This window comes from Lissotriton vulgaris, chromosome 5 (genome assembly GCF_964263255.1).
Source record: "Lissotriton vulgaris chromosome 5, aLisVul1.2, whole genome shotgun sequence".
Taxonomy (NCBI): domain Eukaryota; kingdom Metazoa; phylum Chordata; class Amphibia; order Caudata; family Salamandridae; genus Lissotriton; species Lissotriton vulgaris.
This window is the reverse complement of record NC_141693.1, coordinates 2,024,017,551-2,024,043,464: the sequence shown is the minus strand read 5'-3', so window position 1 is coordinate 2,024,043,464 and position 25,914 is coordinate 2,024,017,551. Positions and strand designations below refer to the sequence as shown.

The window sequence follows — 25,914 nt, the reverse complement described above, 5'->3', positions numbered from 1 at the left end:
GAGAGCCTCGGGGAAACATGCATTACGCTCCCTTCACTGGCTCCCAATAAAGGAACGAATCAAATTTAAAACTATGTGCATCACCCACCGTATAGCTCACAAAAAAGCACCTCCATATCTTCAGGACCTGCTTCCAGTCTATCGCCCCTCACGTCCTCTGAGGTCGATGGGCAGCATGCTATTAGTGGCGCCTCGGATACATAGAGCAAGGATGGGAGGACGTTCCTTTAGACACCATGCCAGCAATGACTGGAATAACCTACCCATCGAACTGAGGATGGAGCCGTCTGAAACCAGGTTCAGACAGAGGCTGAAAACCCATCTTTTCCCCAAGATAAATTCAGCATAGTATGCCCCTGTCCCTTGCTCACCCTCTGTGAGCTAAGCTGAAGAGATGTAGGTAGAATTGTCAGCGCGGGGACGCACTGTTCTCTGTGCAACCAAGCGCTTAACAAATGCCATTAACTTAACTTAACTTAACTTCAAGCCCTAGACCAGGCCTCATGAATCATGTTGGTCCTCACATTAGCCAGTAGCCGTTGCCTCGTGACTAGAGAGCGCCGATTGCCTGGGAACCCATCTGACGATGTTTACCTCTCTCCACAGCAAGAGCAGAACATCAAGCCGCAGTTCTTCACCTTCCGCTGGCTGACGCTTCTGCTGTCGCAGGAGTTTTTGCTGCCTGACGTCATTCGCATCTGGGACTCCCTCTTCTCTGATGACCAGCGCTTCGAGTTCCTCCTGCTGGTGTGCTGCGCCATGTTGATGTGAGTGTGAGGTGCAGACGTCTTCCCTGGTGATGTCTGTGTGAGTGCTGCTGGTGTGCTGTGCCACGTTGATGTGAGTGTGAGGTGCAGACGTCTTCCCTGGTGATGTCTGTGTGAGTGCTGCTGGTGTGCTGTGCCACGTTGATGTGAGTGTTGAGTGCAGACGTCTTCCCTGGTGATGTCTGTGTGAGTGCTGCTGGTGTGCTGTGCCACGTTGATGTGAGTGTGAGGTGCAGACGTCTTCCCTGGTGATGTCTGTGTGAGTGCTGCTGGTGTGCTGTGCCACGTTGATGTGAGTGTTGAGTGCAGACGTCTTCCCTGGTGATGTCTGTGTGAGTGCTGCTGGTGTGCTGTGCCACGTTGATGTGAGTGTGAGGTGCAGACGTCTTCCCTGGTGATGTCTGTGTGAGTGCTGCTGGTGTGCTGCGCCACGTTGATGTGAGTGTTAGGTGCAGACGTCTTCCCTGGTGATGTCTGTGTGAGTGCTGCTGGTGTGCTGTGCCACGTTGATGTGAGTGTGAGGTGCAGACGTCTTCTCTGGTGATGTCTGTGTGAGTGCTGCTGGTGTGCTGCGCCATGTTGATGTGAGTGTTGGGTGCAGACGTACTCCCTGGTGATGTCTGTGTGAGTGCTGCTGGTGTGCTGTGCCACGTTGATATGAGTGTTGGGTGCAGACGTCTTCCCTGGTGATGTCTGTGTGAGTGCTGCGCCACGTTGATGTGAGTGTTAGGTGCCGACGTCTTCCCTGGTGATGTCTGTGTGAGTGCTGCTGGTGTGCTGTGCCACGTTGATGTGATTGTGAGGTGCAGACGTCTTCCCTGGTGAGTTCTGTGTGAGTGCTGCTGGTGTGCTGTGCCACGTTGATGTGAGTGTGAGGTGCAGACGTCTTCCCTGGTGAGTTCTGTGTGAGTGCTGCTGGTGTGCTGCGCCATGTTGATGTGAGTGTGAGGTGCAGACGTCTTCCCTGGTGATGTCTGTGTGAGTGCTGCTGGTGTGCTGTGCCACGTTGATGTGAGTGTTGGGTGCAGACGTCATCCCTGGTGATGTCTGTGTGAGTGCTGCGCCACGTTGATGTGAGTGTTAGGTGCCGACGTCTTCCCTGGTGATGTCTGTGTGAGTGCTGCTGGTGTGCTGTGCTGCTGGTGTGCTGTGCCACGTTGATGTGAGTGTGAGGTGCAGACGTCTTCCCTGGTGAGTTCTGTGTGAGTGCTGCTGGTGTGCTGTGCCACGTTGATGTGAGTGTGAGGTGCAGACGTCTTCCCTGGTGATGTCTGTGTGAGTGCTGCTGGTGTGCTGTGCCACGTTGATGTGAGTGTGAGGTGCAGACGTCTTCCCTGGTGAGTTCTGTGTGAGCGCTGCTGGTGTGCTGTGCCACGTTGATGTGAGTGTTAGATGCAGACGTCTTCCCTGGTGATGTCTGTGTGAGTGCTGCTGGTGTGCTGTGCCACGTTGATATGAGTGTGAGGTGCAGACGTCTTCCCTGGTGAGTTCTGTGTGAGTGCTGCTGGTGTGCTGTGCCACGTTGATGTGAGTGTTAGATGCAGACGTCTTCCCTGTAGAGGTCTGTGTGAGTGCTGCTGGTGTGCTGTGACACGTTGATGTGAGTGTGAGGTGCAGACGTCTTCCCTGGTTATGTCTGTGTGAGTGCTGCTGGTGTGCTGTGCCACGTTGATGTGAGTGTGAGGTGCAGACATCTTCCCTTGGGAGGTCTATGTGAGTGCTGCTGGTGTGCTGTGCCACGTTGATGTGAGTGTGAGGTGGAGACGTCTTCCCTGGTGAGTTCTGTGTGAGTGCTGCTGATGTGCTGTGCCACGTTGATGTGAGTGTGAGGTGCAGACGTCTTCCCTGGTGATGTCTGTGTGAGTGCTGCTGGTGTGCTGTGCCACGTTGATGTGAGTGTGAGGTGGAGACGTCTTCCCTGGTGATGTCTGTGTGAGTGCTGCTGGTGTGCTGTGCCACGTTGATGTGAGTGTTAGATGCTGATGTCTTCCCTGGTGATGTCTGTGTGAGTGCTGCTGGTGTGCTGTGCCACGTTGATATGAGTGTGAGGTGCAGACGTCTTCCCTGGTAAGTTCTGTGTGAGTGCTGCTGGTGTGCTGTGCCACGTTGATGTGAGTGTTAGATGCAGACGTCTTCCCTGTAGAGGTCTGTGAGAGTGCTGCTGGTGTGCTGTGACACGTTGATGTGAGTGTGAGGTGCAGACGTCTTCCCTGGTTATGTCTGTGTGAGTGCTGCTGGTGTGCTGTGCCACGTTGATGTAAGTGTGAGGTGCAGACATCTTCCCTGGGGAGGTCTATGTGAGTGCTGCTGGTGTGCTGTGCCACGTTGATGTGAGTGTGAGGTGGAGACGTCTTCCCTGGTGAGTTCTGTGTGAGTGCTGCTGATGTGCTGTGCCACGTTGATGTGAGTGTGAGGTGCAGACGTCTTCCCTGGTGATGTCTGTGTGAGTGCTGCTGGTGTGCCGTGCCACGTTGCTGTGAGTGTGAGGTGCAGACGTCTTCCCTGGTGATGTCTGTGTGAGTGCTGCTGGTGTGCCGTGCCACGTTGCTGTGAGTGTGAGGTGCAGACGTCTTCCCTGTAGAGGTCTGTGTGAGTGCTGCTGGTGTGCTGTGCCACGTTGATGTGAGTGTGAGGTGCAGACGTCTTCCCTGGTGAGGTCTGTGTGAGTGCTGCTGGTGTGCTGTGCCACGTTGATGTGAGTGTGAGGTGCAGACGTCTTCCCTGGTGATGTCTGTGTGAGTGCTGCTGGTGTGCTGTGCCACGTTGATGTGAGTGTGAGGTGCAGACGTCTTCCCTGGTTATGTCTGTGTGAGTGCTGCTGGTGTGCTGTGCCACGTTGATGTGAGTGTGAGGTGCAGACGTCTTCCCTGGTTATGTCTGTGTGAGTGCTGCTGGTGTGCTGAGCCACGTTGATGTGAGTGTGAGGTGCAGACGTCTTCCCTGGTGAGGTCTGTGTGAGTGCTGCTGGTGTGCTGAGCCACGTTGATGTGAGTGTTAGGTGCAGACGTCTTCCCTGGTTATGTCTGTGTGAGTGCTGCTCGTGTGCTGTGCCATGTTGATGTCAGTGTTAGGTGCAGATGTCTTCCCTGGTGATGTCTGTGTGAGTGCTGCTGGTGTGCTGAGCCACGTTGATGTGAGTGTTAGGTGCAGACGTCTTCCCTGGTGATGTCTGTGTGAGTGCTGCTGGTGTGCTGTGCCACATTGATGTGAGTGTGAGGTGGAGACGTCTTCCCTGGTGAGTTCTGTGTGAGTGCTGCTGGTGTGCTGTGCCACGTTGATGTGAGTGTGAGGTGCAGACGTCTTCCCTGGTTATGTCTGTGTGAGTGCTGCTGGTGTGCTGTGCCACGTTGATGTGAGTGTGAGGTGCAGACGTCTTCCCTGGTGATGTCTGTGTGAGTGCTGCTGGTGTGCTGTGCCACATTGATGTGAGTGTGAGGTGGAGACGTCTTCCCTGGTGAGTTCTGTGTGAGTGCTGCTGGTGTGCTGTGCCACGTTGATGTGAGTGTGAGGTGCAGACGTCTTCCCTGGTGATGTCTGTGTGAGTGCTGCTGGTGTGCCGTGCCACGTTGATGTGAGTGTGAGGTGCAGACGTCTTCCCTAGTGATGTCTGTGTGAGTGCTGCTGGTGTGCTGTGCCACGTTGATGTGAGTGTGAGGTGCAGACGTCTTCCCTGGTGATGTCTGTGTGAGTGCTGCTGGTGTGCTGTGCCACATTGATGTGAGTGTGAGGTGCAGACGTCTTCCCTGGTGATGTCTGTGTGAGTGCTGCTGGTGTGCTGTGCCACGTTGATGTGAGTGTTGGGTGTAGGCGTCTTCCCTGGTGATGTCTGTGTGAGTGCTGCTGGTGTGCTGTTCCACGTTGATGTGAGTGTTGGGTGCAGACGTATTCCCTGGTGATGTCTGTGTGAGTGCTGCTGGTGTGCTGTGCCACGTTGATGTGAGCGTTGGGTGCAGACGTCTTCCCTGGTGATGTCTGTGTGAGTGCTGCTGGTGTGCTGTGCCACGTTGATGTGAGTGTGAGGTGCAGACTTCTTCCCTGGTGATGTCTGTGTGAGTGCTGCTGGTGTGCTGTGCCACGTTGATGTGAGTGTGAGGGGCAGACGTCTTCCCTGGTGATGTCTGTGTGAGTGCTGCTGGTGTGCTGTGCCACGTTGATGTGAGTGTTGGGGGCAGACGTCTTCCCTGGTGATGTCTGTGTGAGTGCTGCTGGTGTGCTGTGCCACGTTGATGTGAGTGTGAGGGGCAGACGTCTTCCCTGGTGATGTCTGTGTGAGTGCTGCTGGTGTGCTGTGCCATATTGATGTGAGTGTGAGGGGCAGACGTCTTCCCTGGTGAGTTCTGTGTGAGTGCTGCTGGTGTGCTGTGCCACGTTGATGTGAGTGTTGGGGGCAGACGTCTTCCCTGGTGATGTCTGTGTAAGTGCTGCTGGTGTGCTGTGCCACGTTGATGTGAGTGTGAGGGGCAGACGTCTTCCCTGGTGATGTCTGTGTGAGTGCTGCTGTGCCACGTTGCTGTGAGTGTGAGGTGCAGACGTCTTCCCTGGTGATGTCTGTGTGAGTGCTGGTGGTGTGCCGTGCCACGTTGATGTGAGTGTGAGGTGCAGACGTCTTCCCTGGTGAGGTCTGTGTGAGTGCTGCTGGTGTGCCGTGCCACGTTGATGTGAGTGTGAGGTGCAGACATCTTCCCTGGTGAGGTCTATGTGAGTGCTGCTGGTGTGCTGTGCCACGTTGATGTGAGTGTTGGGTGCAGACGTATTCCCTGGTGATGTCTGTGTGAGTGCTGCTGGTGTGCTGTGCCACGTTGATGTGAGTGTTGGGTGCAGACGTCTTCCCTGGTGATGTCTGTGTGAGTGCTGCTGGTGTGCTGTGCCACGTTGATGTGAGTGTGAGGTGCGGACGTCTTCCCTGGTGATGTCTGTGTGAGTGCTGCTGGTGTGCTGTGCCACGTTGATGTGAGTGTTGGGTGTAGGCGTCTTCCCTGGTGATGTCTGTGTAAGTGCTGCTGGTGTGCTGTGCCACGTTGATGTGAGTGTTGGGTGCAGGCGTCTTCCCTGGTGATGTCTGTGTGAGTGCTGCTGGTGTGCTGCGCCATGTTGATGTGAGTGTGAGGTGCAGACGTCTTCCCTGGTGATGTCTGTGTGAGTGCTGCTGGTGTGCTGTGCCACGTTGATGTGAGTGTGAGGTGCAGACGTCTTCCCTGGTGAGGTCTGTGTGAGTGCTGCTGGTGTGCTGTGCCACGTTGATATGAGTGTGAGGTGTAGACGTCTTCCCTGGTGAGGTCTGTGTGAGTGCTGCTGGTGTGCTGCGCCACGTTAATGTGAGTGTTATGTGCAGACGTCTTCCCTGGTGAGTTCTGTGTGAGTGCTGCTGGTGTGCTGCGCCATGTTGATGTGAGTGTGAGGTGCAGACGTCTTCCCTGGTGATGTCTGTGTGAGTGCTGCTGGTGTGCTGTGCCACGTTGATGTGAGTGTTAGATGCAGAAGTCTTCCCTGGTGATGTCTGTGTGAGTGCTGCTGGTGTGCTGTGCCACGTTGATGTGAGTGTTGGGTGCAGACGTCTTCCCTGTTGATGTCTTTGTGAGTGCTGCTGGTGTGCTGTGCCACGTTGATGTGAGTGTGAGGTGCAGACGTCTTCCCTGGTGATGTCTGTGTGAGTGCTGCTGGTGTGCTGTGCCACGTTGATGTGAGTGTGAGGTGCAGACGTCTTCCCTGGTGATGTCTGTGTGAGTGCTGCTGGTGTGCTGTGCCACGTTGATGTGAGTGTGAGGTGCAGACGTCTTCCCTGGTGATGTCTATGTGAGTGCAGCTGGTGTGCTGTGCCACGTTGATGTGAGTGTGAGGTGCAGACGTCTTCCCTGGTGATGTCTTTGTGAGTGCTGCTGGTGTGCTGTGCCACGTTGATGTGAGTGTTAGATGAAGACGTCTTCTCTGGTGATGTCTGTGTGAGTGCTGCGCCACGTTGATGTGAGTGTTTGGTGCATACGTCTTCTTTGGTGATGTCTGTGTGAGTGCTGCTGGTGTGCTGTGCCACTTTGATGTGAGTGTTAGGTGCAGACGTCTTCCCTGGTGATGTCTGTGTGAGTGCTGCTGGTGTGCTGTGCCACGTTGATGTGAGTGTGAGGTGCAGACGTCTTCCCTGGTGAGGTCTGTGTGAGTGCTGCTGGTGTGCTGTGCCACGTTGATGTGAGTGTGAGGTGTAGACGTCTTCCCTGGTGATGTCTGTGTGAGTGCTGCTGGTGTGCTGTGCCCCGTTGATGTGAGTGTGAGGTGTAGACGTCTTCCCTGGTGATGTCTGTGTGAGTGCTGCGCCACGTTGATGTGAGTGTTTGGTGCATACGTCTTCTTTGGTGATGTCTGTGTGAGTGCTGCTGGTGTGCTGTGCCACTTTGATGTGAGTGTTAGGTGCAGACGTCTTCCCTGGTGATGTCTGTGTGAGTGCTGCTGGTGTGCTGTGCCACGTTGATGTGAGTGTGAGGTGCAGACGTCTTCCCTGGTGAGGTCTGTGTGAGTGCTGCTGGTGTGCTGTGCCACGTTGATGTGAGTGTGAGGTGTAGACGTCTTCCCTGGTGATGTCTGTGTGAGTGCTGCTGGTGTGCTGTGCCACGTTGATGTGAGTGTGAGGTGTAGACGTCTTCCCTGGTGATGTCTGTGTGAGTGCTGCTGGTGTGCTGTGCCACGTTGATGTGAGTGTTAGGTGCAGACGTCTTCCCTGGTGATGTCTTTGTGAGTGCTGCTGGTGTGCTGCGCCACGTTGATGTGAGTGTTTGGTGCATACGTCTTCCCTGGTGATGTCTGTGTGAGTGCTGCTGGTGTGCTGCGCCACGTTGATGTGAGTGTTTGGTGCATACGTCTTCCCTGGTGATGTCTGTGTGAGTGCTGCGCCACGTTGATGTGAGTGTTTGGTGCATACGTCTTCCCTGGTGATGTCTGTGTGGGTGCTGCTGTGCCACGTTGATGTGAGTGTGAGGTGTAGACGTCTTCCCTGGTGATGTCTGTGTGAGTGCTGCGCCACTTTGATGTGAGTGTTAGGTGCAGACGTCTTCCTTGGTGATGTCTGTGTGAGTGCTGCTGGTGTGCTGTGCCACGTTGATGTGAGTGTGAGGTGCAGACGTCTTCCCTAGTGATGTCTGTGTGAGTGCTGCTGGTGTGCTGTGCCACGTTGATGTGAGTGTGAGGTGCAGACGTCTGCCCTGGTGATGTCTGTGTGAGTGCTGCTGGTGTGCTGCGCCACGTTGATGTGAGTGTTTGGTGCATACGTCTTCCCTGGTGATGTCTGTGTGAGTGCTGCGCCACTTTGATGTGAGTGTGAGGTGCAGACGTCTTCCCTGGTGATGTCTGTGTGAGTGCTCTGCCACGTTGATGTGAGTGTGAGGTGCAGACGTCTTCCCTGGTGATGTCTGTGTGAGTGCTGCTGGTGTGCTGTGCCACGTTGATGTGAGTGTGAGGTGCAGACGTCTTCCCTGTAGAGGTCTGTGTGAGTGCTGCTGGTGTGCTGTGCCACGTTGATATGAGTGTGAGGTGCAGACGTCTTCCCTGGTGAGTTCTGTGTGAGTGCTGCTGGTGTGCTGTGCCACGTTGATGTGAGTGTGAGGTGCAGACGTCTTCCCTGGTGAGTTCTGTGTGAGTGCTGCTGGTGTGCTGCGCCACTTTGATGTGAGTGTTAGGTGCAGACGTCTTCCCTGGTGATGTCTGTGTGAGTGCTGCTGGTGTGCTGTGCCACGTTGATGTGAGTGTGAGGTGCAGACGTCTTCCCTAGTGATGTCTGTGTGAGTGCTGCTGGTGTGCTGTGCCACGTTGATGTGAGTGTGAGGTGCAGACGTCTGCCCTGGTGATGTCTGTGTGAGTGCTGCTGGTGTGCTGCGCCACGTTGATGTGAGTGTTTGGTGCATACGTCTTCCCTGGTGATGTCTGTGTGAGTGCTGCGCCACTTTGATGTGAGTGTGAGGTGTAGACGTCTTCCCTGGTGATGTCTGTGTGAGTGCTGCTGGTGTGCTGTGCCCGTTGATGTGAGTGTGAGGTACAGACGTCTTCCCTGGTGATGTCTGTGTGAGTGCTGCTGGTGTGCTGTGCCACGTTGATGTGAGTATTGGGTGCAGACGTCTTCCCTGGTGATGTCTGTGTGAGTGCTGCTGGTGTGCTGTGCCACGTTGATGTGAGTGTGAGGTGCAGACATCTTCCCTGGTGAGGTCTATGTGAGTGCTGCTGGTGTGCTGTGCCACGTTGATGTGAGTGTGAGGTGCAGACGTCTTCCCTGGTGAGTTCTGTGTGAGTGCTGCTGGTGTGCTGTGCCACGTTGATGTGAGTGTGAGGTGCAGACGTCTTCCCTGGTGAGTTCTGTGTGAGTGCTGCTGGTGTGCTGTGCCACGTTGATGTGAGTGTTGGGTGCAGACGTCTTCCCTGGTGATGTCTGTGTGAGTGCTGCTGGTGTGCTGTGCCACGTTGATGTGAGTGTGAGGTGCAGACGTCTTCCCTGGTGAGTTCTGTGTGAGTGCTGCTGGTGTGCTGTGCCACGTTGATGTGAGTGTGAGGTGCAGACGTCTTCCCTGGTGATGTCTTTGTGAGTGCTGCTGGTGTGCTGTGCCACGTTGATGTGAGTGTTAGGTGCAGACGTCTTCCCTGGTGATGTCTGTGTGAGTGCTGCTGGTGTGCTGCGCCATGTTGATGTCAGTGTGAGGTGCAGGCGTCTTCCCTGGTGATGTCTGTGTGAGTGCTGCTGGTGTGCTGTGCCACGTTGATGTGAGTGTGAGGTGCAGACGTCTTCCCTGGTGATGTCTGTGTGAGTGCTGCTGGTGTGCTGTGCCACGTTGATGTGAGTGTTAGATGCAGACGTCTTCTCTGGTGATGTCTGTGTGAGTGCTGCTGGTGTGCTGCGCCATGTTGATGTCAGTGTGAGGTGCAGGCGTCTTCCCTGGTGATGTCTGTGTGAGTGCTGCTGGTGTGCTGTGCCACGTTGATGTGAGTGTTAGGTGCAGACGTCTTCCCTGGTGATGTCTGTGTGAGTGCTGCTGGTGTGCTGTGCCACGTTGATGTGAGTGTGAGGTGCAGACGTCTTCCCTGGTGATGTCTGTGTGAGTGCTGCTGGTGTGCTGTGCCACGTTGATGTGAGTGTGAGGAGCAGACGTCTTCTTTGGTGATGTCTGTGTGAGTGCTGCTGGTGTGCTGTGCCACGTTGATGTGAGTGTGAGGTGCAGACGTCTTCTTTGGTGATGTCTGTGTGAGTGCTGCTGGTGTGCTGTGCCACATTGATGTGAGTGTGAGGTGCAGACGTCTTCCCTGGTGATGTCTGTGTGAGTGCTGCTGGTGTGCTGCGCCATGTTGATGTGAGTGTGAGGTGCAGACGTCTTCCCTGGTGATGTCTGTGTGAGTGCTGCTGGTGTGCTGTGCCACGTTGATGTGAGTGTGAGGTGCAGACGTCTTCCCTGGTGATGTCTGTGTGAGTGCTGCTGGTGTGCTGTGCCACGTTGATGTGAGTGTTAGGTGCAGACGTCTTCCCTGGTGATGTCTGTGTGAGTGCTGCTGGTGTGCTGTGCCACGTTGATGTGAGTGTTGGGTGCAGGCGTCTTCCCTGGTGATGTCTGTGTGAGTGCTGCTGGTGTGCTGTGCCACGTTGATGTGAGTGTGAGGGGCAGACGTCTTCCCTGGTGATGTCTGTGTGAGTGCTGCTGGTGTGCTGTGCCACGATGATGTGAGTATTGGGTGCAGACGTCTTCCCTGGTGAGGTCTGTGTGAGTGCTGCGCCACGTTGATGTGAGTGTGAGGTGCAGACGTCTTCCCTGGTGATGTCTGTGTGAGTGCTGCTGGTGTGCTGTGCCACGTTGATGTGAGTGTTAGGTGCAGACGTCTTCCCTGGTGATGTCTGTGTGAGTGCTGCTGGTGTGCTGTGCCACGTTGATGTGAGTATTAGGTGCAGACGTCTTCCCTGGTGAGGTCTGTGTGAGTGCTGCGCCACGTTGATGTGAGTGTGAGGTGCAGACGTCTTCTTTGGCTATGTCTGTGTGAGTGCTGCTGGTGTGCTGTGCCACGATGATGTGAGTGTTGGGTGCAGACGTCTTCCCTGGTGAGGTCTGTGTGAGTGCTGCGCCACGTTGATGTGAGTGTGAGGTGCAGACGTCTTCTTTGGTGATGTCTGTGTGAGTGCTGCTGGTGTGCTGTGCCACGTTGATGTGAGTGTGAGGTGCAGACGTCTTCCCTGGTGATGTCTGTGTGAGTGCTGCTGGTGTGCTGTGCCACGTTGATGTGAGTTTTGGGTGAAGACGTCTTCCCTGGTAATGTCTGTGTGAGTGCTGCTGGTGTGCTGTGCCACGTTGATGTGAGTGTGAGGTGCAGACGTCTTCCCTGGTGATGTCTGTGTGAGTGCTGCTGGTGTGCTGTGCCACGTTGATGTGAGTGTGAGGAGCAGACGTCTTCCCTGGTGATGTCTGTGTGAGTGCTGCTGGTGTGCTGTGCCACGTTAATGTGAGTGTGAGGTGCAGACGTCTTCCCTGGTGATGTCTGTGTGAGTGCTGCTGGTGTGCTGTGCCACGATGATGTGAGTGTTGGGTGCAGACGTCTTCCCTGGTGAGGTCTGTGTGAGTGCTGCGCCACGTTGATGTGAGTGTGAGGTGCAGACGTCTTCTTTGGTGATGTCTGTGTGAGTGCTGCTGGTGTGCTGTGCCACGTTGATGTGAGTGTGAGGTGCAGACGTCTTCCCTGGTGATGTCTGTGTGAGTGCTGCTGGTGTGCTGTGCCACGTTGATGTGAGTGTTGGGTGTAGGCGTCTTCCCTGGTGATGTCTGTGTGAGTGCTGCTGGTGTGCTGTGCCACGTTGATGTGAGTGTGAGGAGCAGACGTCTTCCCTAGTGATGTCTGTGTGAGTGCTGCTGGTGTGCTGTGCCACGTTGATGTGAGTGTGAGGTGCAGACGTCTTCCCTGGTGATGTCTGTGTGAGTGCTGCTGTGCCACGTTGCTGTGAGTGTGAGGTGCAGACGTCTTCCCTGGTGATGTCTGTGTGAGTGCTGCTGGTGTGCTGTGCCACGTTGATGTGAGTGTTGGGTGCAGACGTCTTCCCTGGTGATGTCTGTGTGAGTGCTGCTGGTGTGCTGTGCCACGTTGATGTGAGTGTGAGGTGCAGACGTCTTCCCTGGTGATGTCTGTGTGAGTGCTGCTGGTGTGCTGTGCCCCGTTGATGTGAGTGTGAGGTGCAGACGTCTTCTCTGGTGATGTCTGTGTGAGTGCTGCTGGTGTGCTGTGCCACGATGATGTGAGTGTTGGGTGCAGACGTCTTCCCTGGTGATGTCTGTGTGAGTGCTGCGCCACGTTGATGTGAGTGTGAGGTGCAGACGTCTTCCCTGGTGATGTCTGTGTGAGTGCTGCTGGTGTGCTGTGCCACGTTGATGTGAGTGTTAGGTGCAGACGTCTTCCCTGGTGATGTCTGTGTGAGTGCTGCTGGTGTGCTGTGCCACGTTGATGTGAGTATTAGGTGCAGACGTCTTCCCTGGTGATGTCTGTGTGAGTGCTCTGCCACGTTGATGTGAGTGTGAGGTGCAGACGTCTTCCCTGGTGATGTCTGTGTGAGTGCTGCTGGTGTGCTGCGCCATGTTGATGTGAGTGTGAGGTGCAGACGTCTTCCCTGGTGATGTCTGTGTAAGTGCTGCTGGTGTGCTGTGCCACGTTGATGTGAGTGTGAGGTGCAGACGTCTTCCCTGGTGATGTCTGTGTGAGTGCTGCTGGTGTGCTGTGCCACGTTGATGTGAGTGTTAGGTGCAGACGTCTTCCCTGGTGATGTCTGTGTGAGTGCTGCTGGTGTGCTGTGCCACGTTGATGTGAGTGTGAGGTGCAGACGTCTTCCCTGGTGATGTCTGTGTGAGTGCTGCTGGTGTGCTGTGCCACGTTGATGTGAGTATTAGGTGCAGACGTCTTCCCTGGTGATGTCTGTGTGAGTGCTCTGCCACGTTGATGTGAGTGTGAGGTGCAGACGTCTTCCCTGGTGATGTCTGTGTGAGTGCTGCTGGTGTGCTGCGCCATGTTGATGTGAGTGTGAGGTGCAGACGTCTTCCCTGGTGATGTCTGTGTAAGTGCTGCTGGTGTGCTGTGCCACGTTGATGTGAGTGTGAGGTGCAGACGTCTTCCCTGGTGATGTCTGTGTGAGTGCTGCTGGTGTGCTGTGCCACGTTGATGTGAGTGTTAGGTGCAGATGTCTTCCCTGGTGATGTCTGTGTGAGTGCTGCTGGTGTGCTGTGCCACGTTGATGTGAGTGTTGGGTGCAGACGTCATCCCTGGTGATGTCTGTGTGAGTGCTGCGCCACGTTGATGTGAGTGTTAGGTGCAGACGTCTTCCCTAGTGATGTCTGTGTGAGTGCTGCTGGTGTGCTGTGCCACGTTGATGTGAGTGTGAGGTGCAGACGTCTTCCCTGGTGATGTCTGTGTGAGTGCTGCGCCATGTTGATGTGAGTGTGAGGTGCAGACGTCTTCCCTGGTGATGTCTGTGTGAGTGCTGCTGGTGTGCTGCGCCATGTTGATGTGAGTGTGAGGTGCCGACGTCTTCCCTAGTGATGTCTGTGTGAGTGCTGCTGCGCCACGTTGATGTGAGTGTGAGGAGCAGACGTCTTCCCTAGTGATGTCTGTGTGAGTGCTGCTGTGCCACGTTGATGTGAGTGTGAGGAGCAGACGTCTTCCCTAGTGATGTCTGTGTGAGTGCTGCTGCGCCACGTTGATGTGAGTGTGAGGAGCAGACGTCTTCCCTAGTGATGTCTGTGTGAGTGCTGCTGGTGTGCTGTGCCACGTTGATGTGAGTGTGAGGTGCAGACATCTTCCCTGGTGATGTCTGTGTGAGTGCTGCTGGTGTGCTGTGCCGCGTTGATGTGAGTGTGAGGAGCAGACGTCTTCCCTGGTGAGGTCTGTGTGAGCGCTGCTGGTGTGCTGTGCCACGTTGATGTGAGTGTTAGATGCAGACGTCTTCCCTGGTGATGTCTGTGTGAGTGCTCTGCCACGTTGATGTGAGTGTGAGGTGCAGACGTCTTCCCTGGTGATGTCTGTGTGAGTGCTGCTGGTGTGCTGTGCCACGTTGATGTGAGTGTGAGGTGCAGACGTCTTCCCTGGTGATGTCTGTGTGAGTGCTCTGCCACGTTGATGTGAGTGCGAGGTGCAGACGTCTTCCCTGGTGATGTCTGTGTGAGTGCTGCTGGTGTGCTGTGCCGCGTTGATGTGAGTGTGAGGAGCAGACGTCTTCCCTGGTGATGTCTGTGTGAGTGCTGCTGGTGTGCTGTGCCACGTTGATGTGAGTGTTAGATGCAGACGTATTCCCTAGGGGATCACCTTTTAATGTGGGTCATCCATGCTGGCATGAAGTGTGCAGACTAGTAGGGGTTTCACTTTACTGAATCTGACCCTGGTTTCCTCTACAGACTCATCCGGGAGCAGTTACTGGAAGGAGACTTCACCCTGAACATGAGGCTGCTGCAGGTAAGTCTTGGAGAAAGATGCCTGGCAGGATCTGCCATCTCTGTATCTCTTGCCTCACTCTTCCATGTCCTGGACCTGTTTTCATTCACACGGAACCCTTCTGGGCACATTAGTGTTTTTAGATTTCTGTCCCACTCCCAACCCAGATCCTGTGACTCCTCCTCTTCGAGGTAATGCGCATGGTCATCAGCTCTATCTTCAGATTTGTTTTTCTCAGCCGTCGGCCTTGGATGTCGAAGCTGGAGGCCTTACAGAACCGGACAAGTTAACGCAGTTGGCGAGAAGTCATCTTGCGATGCAGTCAAGACATCGATAACCAGTCTCCAAGGAATAAACACATCCACTTCTTAGCGCCTTCCATTAGGGGCAGAGAATATTCTAGGAAAGGACTGGATCGGACCCGATTTAGGAGGGGTCCTCAGCGCAACATACCTACACAACGATCCACGCAAGGTCTGTAATTTGTGCCTCTTCCCTGAACACAATGACTAGGATTGTGCGGCGTGTCAACAGTTTAAATCAAAAAACACTTCCTATCACACATAATGACTTTCCCACATTATGAAGACCACCGCAGAATAGGAGTTTTCGGATGGAGAAGAGCTCATCTGCGACAAGGAAGAATATAAAGGAGGTGAGTCAGCAGGTAGCCTGCAGTACGTCCCATCTAGAAGCTCTGACATCGATACCAGAGGCGGAGATGACAAGGGCCAGTCATTTTTCTCCTATCAGAAGGGCCCAACGCTGAGCCGGAGCCAACCACAAGCCGAATTCTATACCATTGGTCATTGGCGCTGGGACGCTTACGGGCAGCCATGCGCTTTGGAAATCTTTTAACATTATCATTAACATACTGTTGTCCCTCCAGCCCATGCACCCGAAGCATGGTTGCAAGACTTGCTGGAGCCATGCCCTAGAGTGGGTCGGCCCAGCGGCCCACTGCTTAACATAGTCTTGGTGCTCCATGACTAAGTGGTTCCAGTCGAGAAAGGATGAGGGGTCTCTGGATCCTAATTGTGCACTTAACCACCAGAACAGCCATCAATCTCAGAGAGCTCGGGACATCAGGCCTCTCCAGTGCCACCGGCACCGAAACCCTCTGTCTAAGCCTCCAGTGCCAAAGCCAGTGGCGCCAAAATCATCCGTATCGACAGAATAGTCACAAAAGGGTCATTCCAAAAGCCCTCACAAGGACAGTTTGGAGCCAAAACCAAAGCCGGCTCAGAAACATCAGGCTGCAGAGGAACAAGAGGGCCCAATACTTAAAAAGCTTCATAAGATTCCGGGCAAGACGGACGGGACAGTTGACCCAAAGACTGGGAAACTCTCTGCCCCAAAGAAGAGGCAACTAGAGTTTGAAGAACCTTTACTGCTTCCACCACCAAAGCGGCCTATGGTCAGCAAAAGCAGCAGTTCACCCCCACCCACACTACCATCGGGCTCGCCAACACGTTCACTCTCATTGCAGCCTCCGACACATTCTACTACTGGGAGTGTAGATCCCTGTTCCCCAGGGGGTGATTTGGAAGGGCCTTCTGATTACCCACAGAGCCCTGAAAATCCTTGGCAAGGCTTTTCCGACCGACCGGAGGACCCATATTTAGAGCCCATCCCTTTAAGGCATCCCCTCCAGGCAACACCACAAATGATCACCTCGTCATATAAAGAGCTGCAGCAGAACACAAAGTAAATATGCATTTCACCCCGGAAGAGGAGGATTTTTTAGTAGAGACTTTGTCCATAACGGATGCAAAAACCATAAAAGTAGATTTTTCAAACACCCCGTTCAAAGCAAGGGTACTCACACCTAGGGTAGAGAGAAAATATAAACCATCACCCTCGGATCCATTATACGTTAAGTACATTCCTCGCCAGATTACCTAGTGGTGGCTACCTCACAGAAACGGGCAGCAGCACAAGCAACAGGAGACTCCCCTGCTCCTGACAAGGAAAGTAAAAGAATTGAAGCAGAAAGAAAGAGGTGGCTGTAGGCAGCCCCAGTCATTGGCAGATTGCCAACTCCAAAGGCCTCCTTTCTCAATATAACCGAGCATAGTGGGACAAGATCGAAGACCTCCTACAGCAACTCCCACAAGAGTGTAAGAGGGAGGGAGAGGACAGTTGCGACCCGTTCTCACCGGTTGACCCACAAGAAGAGTGTCTGACAGGCTGAGCAAAGTTCACCCTGACATACTCTCTTCATTTTCAGGTCAGACAGCCAGGAGCTAGAGATGTAATAAATGCACAGGCCCCTGGTTGTCTCAGCTAAACTTTGGTGGGCTGAGGATGTCTTAGCTCTTGTGTGCGTCACTCATTGCCTCGCACCTCGACACTTCCATTTCAAGCCCAGAAGTGCCCAGGTGCAAGTGTCAATCAGTGACATCTCAACACAGAGTGGGGTGGGGTCAGCAGTATTACTGATCCCATCCCACTCTGTGAAGAGGTAGGGACTACTGCCTACTCTCATTGGCTGACCGAAGGCTAGTAAATGAGAGTAGGCAGTAGTCCCAACCCTCCTGGGACCTCCGAGGCTTGGGACTGCTGTCTTCCCTCATTGGTTGGCCTAAGGTCACCCAATGAGGGACGACAGAAGAACCAACCCTCCTAGGCAGAGCTGCAGGTAAGTTTGGTTTGTTTATGTTTGAATATTTGGTGATGAGTATTGTGAATGGATGTGTGTGTGCACATGTATTTGAATGCATGGGTGTGAGTGAGTGTGTGTCCCGTCCTACCCCTCTCTCATAAAATTACCAGTCGCACTGGAAGATACAGAGAACTAATGTTTTTTGTGCCTCGGTGAGAACATGGTGCTGATCATGGGGACATCTTTCAGAGCAGGACATGTTGATATTGTTCACAGTAGAGCATGGTGTTATGACGTTCTTCAGAGTAGGATACGTTGATATTGCCCACAGTAGAGCATGGCGTTATGATCTTCTTCAGAGTAGGATATGTTGATATTGCTCGCAGTAGAGTATGGTGTTATGATGTTCTTCAGAGTAGGATATGTTGATATTGTTCACAGTAGAGCATGGTGTAATGAAGTTCTTCAGAGTAGGATATGTTGATATTGCTCGCAGTAGAGCATGTTGCTATGACGTTCTTCAGAGTAGGATATGTTGATATTGCCCACAGTAGAGCATGGTGTTATTATGTTCTTCAGAGTAGGATATGTTGATATTGCTCGCAGTAGAGCATGTTGCTATGACGTTCTTCAGAGTAGGATATGTTGATATTGCCCTCAGTAGAGCATGGTGTTATGATGTTCTTCAGAGTAGGATATGTTGATATTGCTCACAGTAGAGCATGTTGCTATAACGTTCTTCAGAGTAGGATATGTTGATATTGCTCACAGTAGAGCATGGCGTTATGATCTTCAGAGTAGGATATGTTGATATTGCTCACAGTAGGGAGTTATGATCTTCAGAGTAGGATATGTTGATATTGCTCACAGTAGAGCATGGCGTTATGATCTTCAGAGTAGGATATGTAAATAAATGTAAATGTACATGTATTTATATAGCGCAAATCACTGACCGAGGTCGGTATCTAAGCGCTTGCTTAGGGAACCCGTCCTGGTATTCCCCTGTGAGATAACCCCCGACAGGGTATCCACAAGGTGAAAGCCAGGCATCCCGCCGGGAGGGGCCGTTGTGGAGATTAAGCAAGCTATTGCCCAGAGTCGCAGAGTGTGAACCCGTGAGTCGAGAAGGCACCGGAGCGAGAATGATCGAGTCCATGGAATTTTTGAGCCCAAGACCCGCCGAGGCGGGGAATTGAACCCTGGTCCAGGGCCGATCTCAGCTTCCGGGTCTGCCGCCTCTAACCCCTGAGCCACACTTCTCCACATTATATATGTTGATATTACCCACAGTAGAGCATGGTGTTATGATCTTCAGAGTAGGATATGTTGATATTGCCCACAGTAGAGCATGGCGTTATGAACTTCAGAGTAGGATATGTTGATATTGCCCACAGTAGAGCATGACGTTATGATCTTCAGAGTAGGATATGTTGAAATTGCTCACAGTAGTGCATGGTGTTATGATCTTCAGAGTAGGATATGTTAAAATTGCTCACAGTAGTGCATGGTGTTACGATCTTCAGAGGAGGATATGTTGATATCGCTCACAGTAGAGCATGGTGTCATGATGTTTCTCAGCGTCGGATATGTTGATATTGCTCACAGTAGAGCATGTTGTTATGACGTTCTTCAGAGTAGGATATGTTGATATTGCTCACAGTAGAGCATGGTGTTATGACGTTCTTCAGAGTAGGATATGTTGATATTGCTCACAGTAGATCATGGTGTTATGATGTTCTTCAGAGTAGAATATGTTGATATTACTCACAGTAGAGCATGGTGTTAAGATCTTCAGAGTAGGACATGTTGATATTTCTCACAGTAGAGCTTGGTGTTATGACGTTCTTCAGAGTAGGACATGTTGATATTGCTCACAGAGCATGATGTTATGATCCTCAGAGTAGGATATGTTGATATTGCTCACAGTAGAGCATGGCGTTATGATCTTCAGAGTAGGATATGTTGATATTGCTCACAGTAGAGCATGGTGTTATGATCTTCAGAGTAGGATATGTTGATATTGCTCACAGTAGAGCATGGCGTTATGATCTTCAGAGTAGGATATGTTGATATTGCTCACAGTAGAGCATGGTGTTATGACGGTCTTCAGAGTAGGGTATGTTGATATAACTCACAGTAGAGCATGGTGTTATGACGTTCTTCAGAGTAGGATATGTTGATATTGCTCACAGTAGTACATGGTGTTATGACGTTCTTCAGAGTAGGATATGTTGATATCACTCACAGTAGAGCATGGTGTTATGACGTTCTTCACAGTAGGATATGTTGATATTGCTCACAGTAGAGCATGATGTTATGATCTTCAGAGTAGGATATGTTGATATTGCTCACAGTAAAGCATGGCGTTATGATCTTCAGAGTAGGATATGTTGATATTGCTCACAGTAGAGCATGATGTTATGATCTTCAGAGTAGGATATGTTGATATTGCTCACAGTAGAGCATGGCGTTATGATCTTCAGAGTAGGATATGTTGATATTGTTCACAGTAGAGCACGGCGTTAAGATCTTCAGAGTAGGATATGTTGATATTGCTCACAGTAGAGCATGGCGTCATGATCTTCAGAGTAGGATATGTTGATATTGCTTACAGTAGAGCTTGGCGTTATGATCTTCAGAGTAGGATATGTTGATATCGCTCACAGTAGAGCATGGTGTCATGATGTTTCTCAGCGTCGGATATGTTGATATTGCTCACAGTAGAGCATGGTGTTATGACGTTCTTCAGAGTAGGATATGTTGATATTGCTCACAGTAGAGCATGGCATTATGATCTTCATAGTAGGATATGTTGATATTGCTCACAGTAGAGCATGGTGTTATGACGTTCTTCAGAGTAGGATATGTTGATATTGCTCACAGTAGAGCATGTTGTTATGACGTACTTCAGAGTAGGATATGTTAAAATTGCTCACAGTAGAGCATGGCATTATGATCTTCATAGTAGGATATGTTGAAATTGCTCACAGTAGAGCATGGTGTTATGATGTTCTTCAGAGTAGGATATGTTGATATTGCTCAGAGCATGTTGTTATGATGTTCCTCAGAGTAGGATATGTTGATATTGCTCAGAACATGGCGCTATGATCATCAGAGTAGGATATGTTGATATTGCTGAGCATGGTGTTGTGTTCTTCAGAGTAGGATATGTTGATATTGCTCAGAGCATGGCGCTATGATCTTCAGAGTAGGATATGTTGATATTGCTCAGAGCATGGTGTTGTGTTCCTCATAGTAGGATATGTTGATATTGCCCACAGTAGAGCGTGGTGTTATGATCTTCAGAGTAGGATATGTTGATATTGCTCAGAGCATGGCGCTATGATCTTCAGAGTAGGATATGTTGATATATGCTCAGAGCATGGTGTTTTGTTCCTCAGAGTAGGATATGTTGATATTGCTCAGAGCATGGTGTTGGGTTCCTCAGAGTAGGATATGTTGATATTGCTCACAGTAGAGCATGGTGTCATGATGTTCTTCAGATTAGGATATGTTGATATTGCTCACAGTAGAGCATGGTGTTAGGATCTTCAGAGTAGGACATGTTGATATTGCCCACAGTAGAGCGTGGTGTTATGATCTTCAGAGTAGGATATGTTGATATTGCTCAGAGCATGGCGCTATGATCTTCAGAGTAGGATATGTTGATATATGCTCAGAGCATGGTGTTTTGTTCCTCAGAGTAGGATATGTTGATATTGCTCAGAGCATGGTGTTGGGTTCCTCAGAGTAGGATATGTTGATATTGCTCACAGTAGAGCATGGTGTCATGATGTTCTTCAGATTGGATATGTTGATATTGCTCACAGTAGAGCATGGTGTTATGATGTTCTTCAGATTAGGATATGTTGATATTGCTCACAGTAGAGCATGGTGTCATGATGTTCTTCAGATTGGATATGTTGATATTGCTCACAGTAGAGCATGGCGTTATGATCTTTAGAGTAGGATATGTTGATATTGCCCACAGTAGAGCATGGCGTTATGATCTTCAGAGTAGGATATGTTGATATTGCCCACAGTAGAGTATGGTGTTATGATGTTCTTCAGATTAGGATATGTTGATATTGCTCACAGTAGAGCATGGTGTTATGATCTTCAGAGTAGGATATGTTGATATTGCTCACAGTAGAGCATGGTGTTATGATCTTCAGAGTAGGATATGTTGATATTGCCCACAGTAGAGTATGGTGTTATGACGTTCTTCAGAGTAGGATATGTTGATATTGCTCACAGTAGAGCATGGTGTCATGATGTTCTTCAGATTAGGATATGTTGATATTGCTCACAGTAGAGCATGGTGTTATGATGTTCCCCAGAGTAGGATATGTTTATATTACTCACAGTAATGCATGGTGTTATGATGTTCTTCAGAGTAGGATATGTTGATATTGCTCACAGTAGTTCATGGTGTTATGATGTTCTTCAGAGTAGGGTTCCTGGATTTCCCTTAGGGGGGGATCAGCCAGAGCTTAGTTCTGCCTCAGGAATCACGTTGCCTTTCTTTTGCAGGACTACCCCATCTCAGACGTTCATCTCATCATTAAGAAAGCCAGAGAGCTGCAGGACTCGAAATAGCAGAAGTCTGCCTAGTGCCTCTTGGAGATGATGAGACTGCGAAGCATCGTAGGAGACGATGCATCCATGTACTAAGGGAGATCTGCCTCTGCACTCTTCAGGCCGGGCCCTGACCATGGATATCAATGCCGCTCTTTTGATTTTATCAAAGACTCATCCGGCCGGACAGTGCTGCTGGATGAATTGATTTTTAGTCACATCTGTAATCGCCTGAGCACATTTCATCTTCTCCAGTGTCTATACTCCAGTAAGAATCAGTAAGGCTGCTATCATCAAACACAGTATTCATGCTGCTGTCCGGCTTCCGCCACATCGCCTCTAACCTTACAGTCCTTCACGCAGTGTGCCCTCCCTACCACTATCCTACTGTCACTTCTGCACATCTAACCTATCAACCCCTCATCTCTTCCAGGCACTCCCTGCTGCTGCCCTACCGTCACTCCTGCACCTCTAACCTTGCAACGCCTTCTCTCTTCCTGGCTCTCCCTTCTGGCCTACAGTCACTGCACCTCTAACCTCACAACCCCTCACCTCTTCCAGGCACTCCCTGCTGCTGGCCTACAGTCACTCCTGCACCTCTAACCTCACAACCCCTCATCTCCTCCAGGCTCTCCCTTCTGCTGCCCTACAGTCACTCCTGCACCTCTAACCTCACAACCCCTCATCTCCTCCAGGCACTCCCTTCTGCTGCCCTGCAGTCACTCCTGCACATCCAACATTACAGTTTTTCTTATCCTCCTCGCACCCTTATAGAGCTCGTCACACGACCTCCTTTCTTGCACACGTGCACCCACTACAACCATTTCAGCACCTTTCACCCTGCTCCCCATGTACACTACATATCCACCCAAGCTACGTTGCAACTCTTGCAGTTCTATACAGACATCTGTATCTATGGACACACTGTGCTGATCCTAACGGTCGCACGAGTGTCCGCTGCTCTTAAATCTCTTCTCTCATCACCTCCACATGCTATCCTGTATAGGTGTGCCCCTAGCTGCTCTTGCACACATACGTCTGCACCCTACTACTCTCACATCTGTTCATCCATGCTGCTGTCACACTCCTACAACAGTATTGTGCAGTGTAACTACGATAATGCTGCTCAGAAGCACTTACGTGTACCTGCTGCTCTTACCCATACTTGCATCCTGCTGCTACTGTTCACCTGTGCACACCGTCCCTGTCCACCCATAGGCTCAACTGCTCTTACACTCCTACACATGCACGCTGTAGATTTTACAGTTATTTGTGCATCGCACTGCTCAAAGCTGCACGAATGTCCTGCTCCTTTTTGGCACCTCCATGCATGCCTGGATATTAGAAGACATGTAACCACACTGCTTATTTACAAACATGACTGTCTGTACTGTTCCTCCAAAACCAAGGCCTGTTGCATTCCTTACAATGCCCTCATCTCACATCACATTGACTCCTGAGCAGCTTGCATGTTCCTCAGCAGCCACTGAGGGAGTTCTTGTAGCATGACCCACTGTCAAGGTTCTGATGGGTGCAGGCTGGGTCACATCTACATCTGAGCACCGCACAGAAACGGAGGCTTCACAACTTAGAAGAGTACAAGTACTTCTTGGATAAACACATGCAGCAACCACGAGGAGATGCCGAGAACTTTGGCGCTCAAAACCTCAAGGTGGATCGATGGAGACGCCTGGAGCAATGTACATGAGTGAGTGTTGAAGGTGGGTGGAGACCATTGCTCGCCCTGTCGCTGCTTTTCTTGTAACTTTAGACAGCCCTACTCCTCCTTCTAAAACAGCTTATATTTCAATGGACTAGATTTCCAGGAGGTGAGAGGAAGGGCGGAAACCTTAGGTCGTGGAAATCATGTACTGGTTGCAAATGTCGCTTTTGACAAAGAGCTGTAACTTTGTGTTTCAAGGGGGCATCGCTCCAACGAAAGATGCTGCTTGGTCGAGGTGCCAAACAAGCATTATTGACCCACTCCGAGTGGCGCTGCAAGAATATTAACCGCGTCATTGACAGCTCGGAAACACTATTCTAGTACGCTTGTGGACTTTGGATCGTAATGTCTGCATACTCTACATGTCAGAGACCTGCACCCTCTCAGTTTCATCTGTTATCTTGTGGGGATCATGTGCAGTTCAAACACATCTCAAAAGGATTACAAGGCTCCAAGGACCTCTTGACTGTTCTTCCAATCCTGCATCCATTGCAGACCCCAGCTGTACCTGTACCGCTTGAAACGGCTAGTTATGTATTTTTGTGTTTGCTGGGACGCACCACACCCTGCTGCCCTCCACGCTAGAGTAGAATCAAGAATCCTACCTCATAATCAAAGCTCGCTACTGGGGCACTACGTGTGGCCCGCCAGTGGTCTAATCCAGTGGTCATGGACAAGAGGCGAGGAGTCTCATTCAATGGTCAAGAATGAGCTACTGCCAATGGTTTTTTCTGGCTCCCTAGCGCAGGGCTCTCATTCTGTGGCCGTGGGCAGGTGTTATGGTCACTGGTCTCACCCGGGGGCCCTGGGCAGGCTTCATAGATTGGTGAGGAGTGGTATCATTCACTGGTCAGAGGCAGGCGTCCTAAACCAGTGGTCTTAGACTGGCTTCCTAGGACAGTGCTTTTTATCGGTGGCCGTGGGGAGGTGTTATGAGACAGTGGTCTCACCTGGTGTCTGTATGCAGGACTCTTGGGTTGGATGCCAGCCATGTGTCGATTCCCTTGTCTTCGCTGTGCAATCCATGCCTGCAGAATGGTTGGGAGCTTCAGGCGAATACTCTGGTACTGTGCAGTGAGGTGAAGCTGAGCCCACAGTCATGGAAGTGTTGGAGATACTCAGAGTGCTGGGAGTGAGGTTCCGGGGGAAGCCGAGAGTGGAGTGGTGGGTTGTAGGGGCTCAGGTGGTAGCACATATTTGTGAGAGATTAGGATGACATAGGGAGGCGCACGTGGGAGGTGGTCAGGTGACTCGTGCGAAGATCATGTAAGAGGTAGGTGAGAAAGTGCAAGAGCGGTCTCAGTAGAGGAGGTGAAGGCTCTGGTTTTGAGACTTGAAACAGTCTGGAAGTTAGTATGGAGCGGTTACAGTAAAGCGGCGCTTAGCAGCGGGTGCTGTACAATGACGTCCCTTTTTCATGTCATGCTCTGCTCTAAGCGTTTGAAGTGCAGCCATGGGGTCGGCGCAAGATAAGTAGAAGGTATTGCAGTGAGGGGAAGAGGCAGACACCGCCATAGACAATTCTGTGCAGTAAGGGGTATAGGAGCACCATCCTATGGCCAGAGCTGCTGAAGGTATAATACAGACATTCCAGGGCCAGCGAGCGCCCCAGGAACTGGCACCAGGCTTACAGGGTTTAGAAGAGAACTAACATTTACTCTCAATGTCTGCGCTGTAGGAAGCGCCTTCTGGGGGGCAGTCTACGCTGCAGGAAGTGCCTTCTGGGGGCGTTCTGAGCTGCAAGAAGCGCCTTCTGGGGGCAGTCTGCGCGGCAGGAAGCGCCTTCTGGGGACGGTCTGCGTTGCAGGAAGCGTCTTCTGGGGGGCGGCCTCTACATGCTCTTCCACTTTGTGTAATTTCTGGCTGCTTGCCCGTGAGGCTCGTGGACTGTTCCCCTAAACCCAATTATGTTTTGTGCAGTTCTTTGTTACACTTTGTCCTAATAAATTGATTTTGTTTTTCAATTTGGGTTTCCTGTTGATGCTTTTTTTTTGGAGTGTCCTCGTTTGTGCAGTAAATATAGAAGGTCAAAAGAGCTTGCTTTCTAATAATGCAAGTTCTAATCTTCCAGCTCTTTCAAAGAACAGAAGAGGGAAGATCACTCACATGGAAGAGACCCGTACTCTTCATCCGCGACCTTAACGCCAAAGGGAGGCTCCCGCATGATTCCACTTCAAAACTCCAATATTAAGGCGTATTGCTTAGATGCATAACCACTGGTCAGGTTCTCTCTGTAACTCATCTCACTTATTATTTCATCGTAATTTATGCCGTAGTTCCCACATATCCCAAAGATGATGTCCTCTTAGTGTGGATGCTGCTACGGTCCAGTCTATTGACCCTTTGAACTGATGCTAAACTTTCCCATCCTAACAGTGGTCATTGGAGCACCCACTTAATACATATCTCCCGCCTTGCCAATAGTATCAATGCAATAATATATATTTTTGGTTTTTATTCAATTTAATCGATAGCCCTCCACCATTTGTGACCCCAAAAAACACTAGTGCTACGCTTACCTCCACTTCTTGACCCCTAGGATGTGTAAGCACCTTCCCCACGTCTTGCCAATAATTCTGGGTCTGAAGACTACTCCAGAACACGTGGATATCATGCACCTTTTCTTTGTCAGACTTACTGCATTTCTTCGCCTCTTGGTTACTCAACTTCGACAACCTTTTCGGCGTCCAGTAACCTCTGTTCGCTTTAAACAGATGATTTTTTCTGAGAGGTGCAGATATGATTGTTGCCCAAAGAGTAGACATTGATATTTGCCACACGTTTTGTACATCCAGCGTCGGCAGGTCCCTCATCCAGATCTCTGT

The 25,914-nt window shown here is 51.2% G+C and overlaps 1 protein-coding gene across 2 annotated transcripts in view; it reads left to right on the top strand.

The window, feature by feature from the left end:
- Window positions 1-25,053, top strand: part of TBC1D13 (TBC1 domain family member 13) — a 219,662-nt gene extending 194,609 nt beyond the window's left edge. For both annotated transcript variants that reach the window (XM_086924885.1, XM_086924886.1), the window contains exons 10-13: window positions 607-767; window positions 14,147-14,204; window positions 21,322-21,994; window positions 22,062-25,053. In XM_086924885.1, the coding sequence (XP_086781011.1) occupies window positions 607-767; window positions 14,147-14,204; window positions 21,322-21,387 (285 nt within the window). In that variant the 3' untranslated portion in view covers window positions 21,388-21,994; window positions 22,062-25,053. The remainder of the gene's footprint in view (window positions 1-606; window positions 768-14,146; window positions 14,205-21,321; window positions 21,995-22,061) is intronic.
- The last annotated feature ends 861 nt before the right edge of the window (window positions 25,054-25,914 follow it).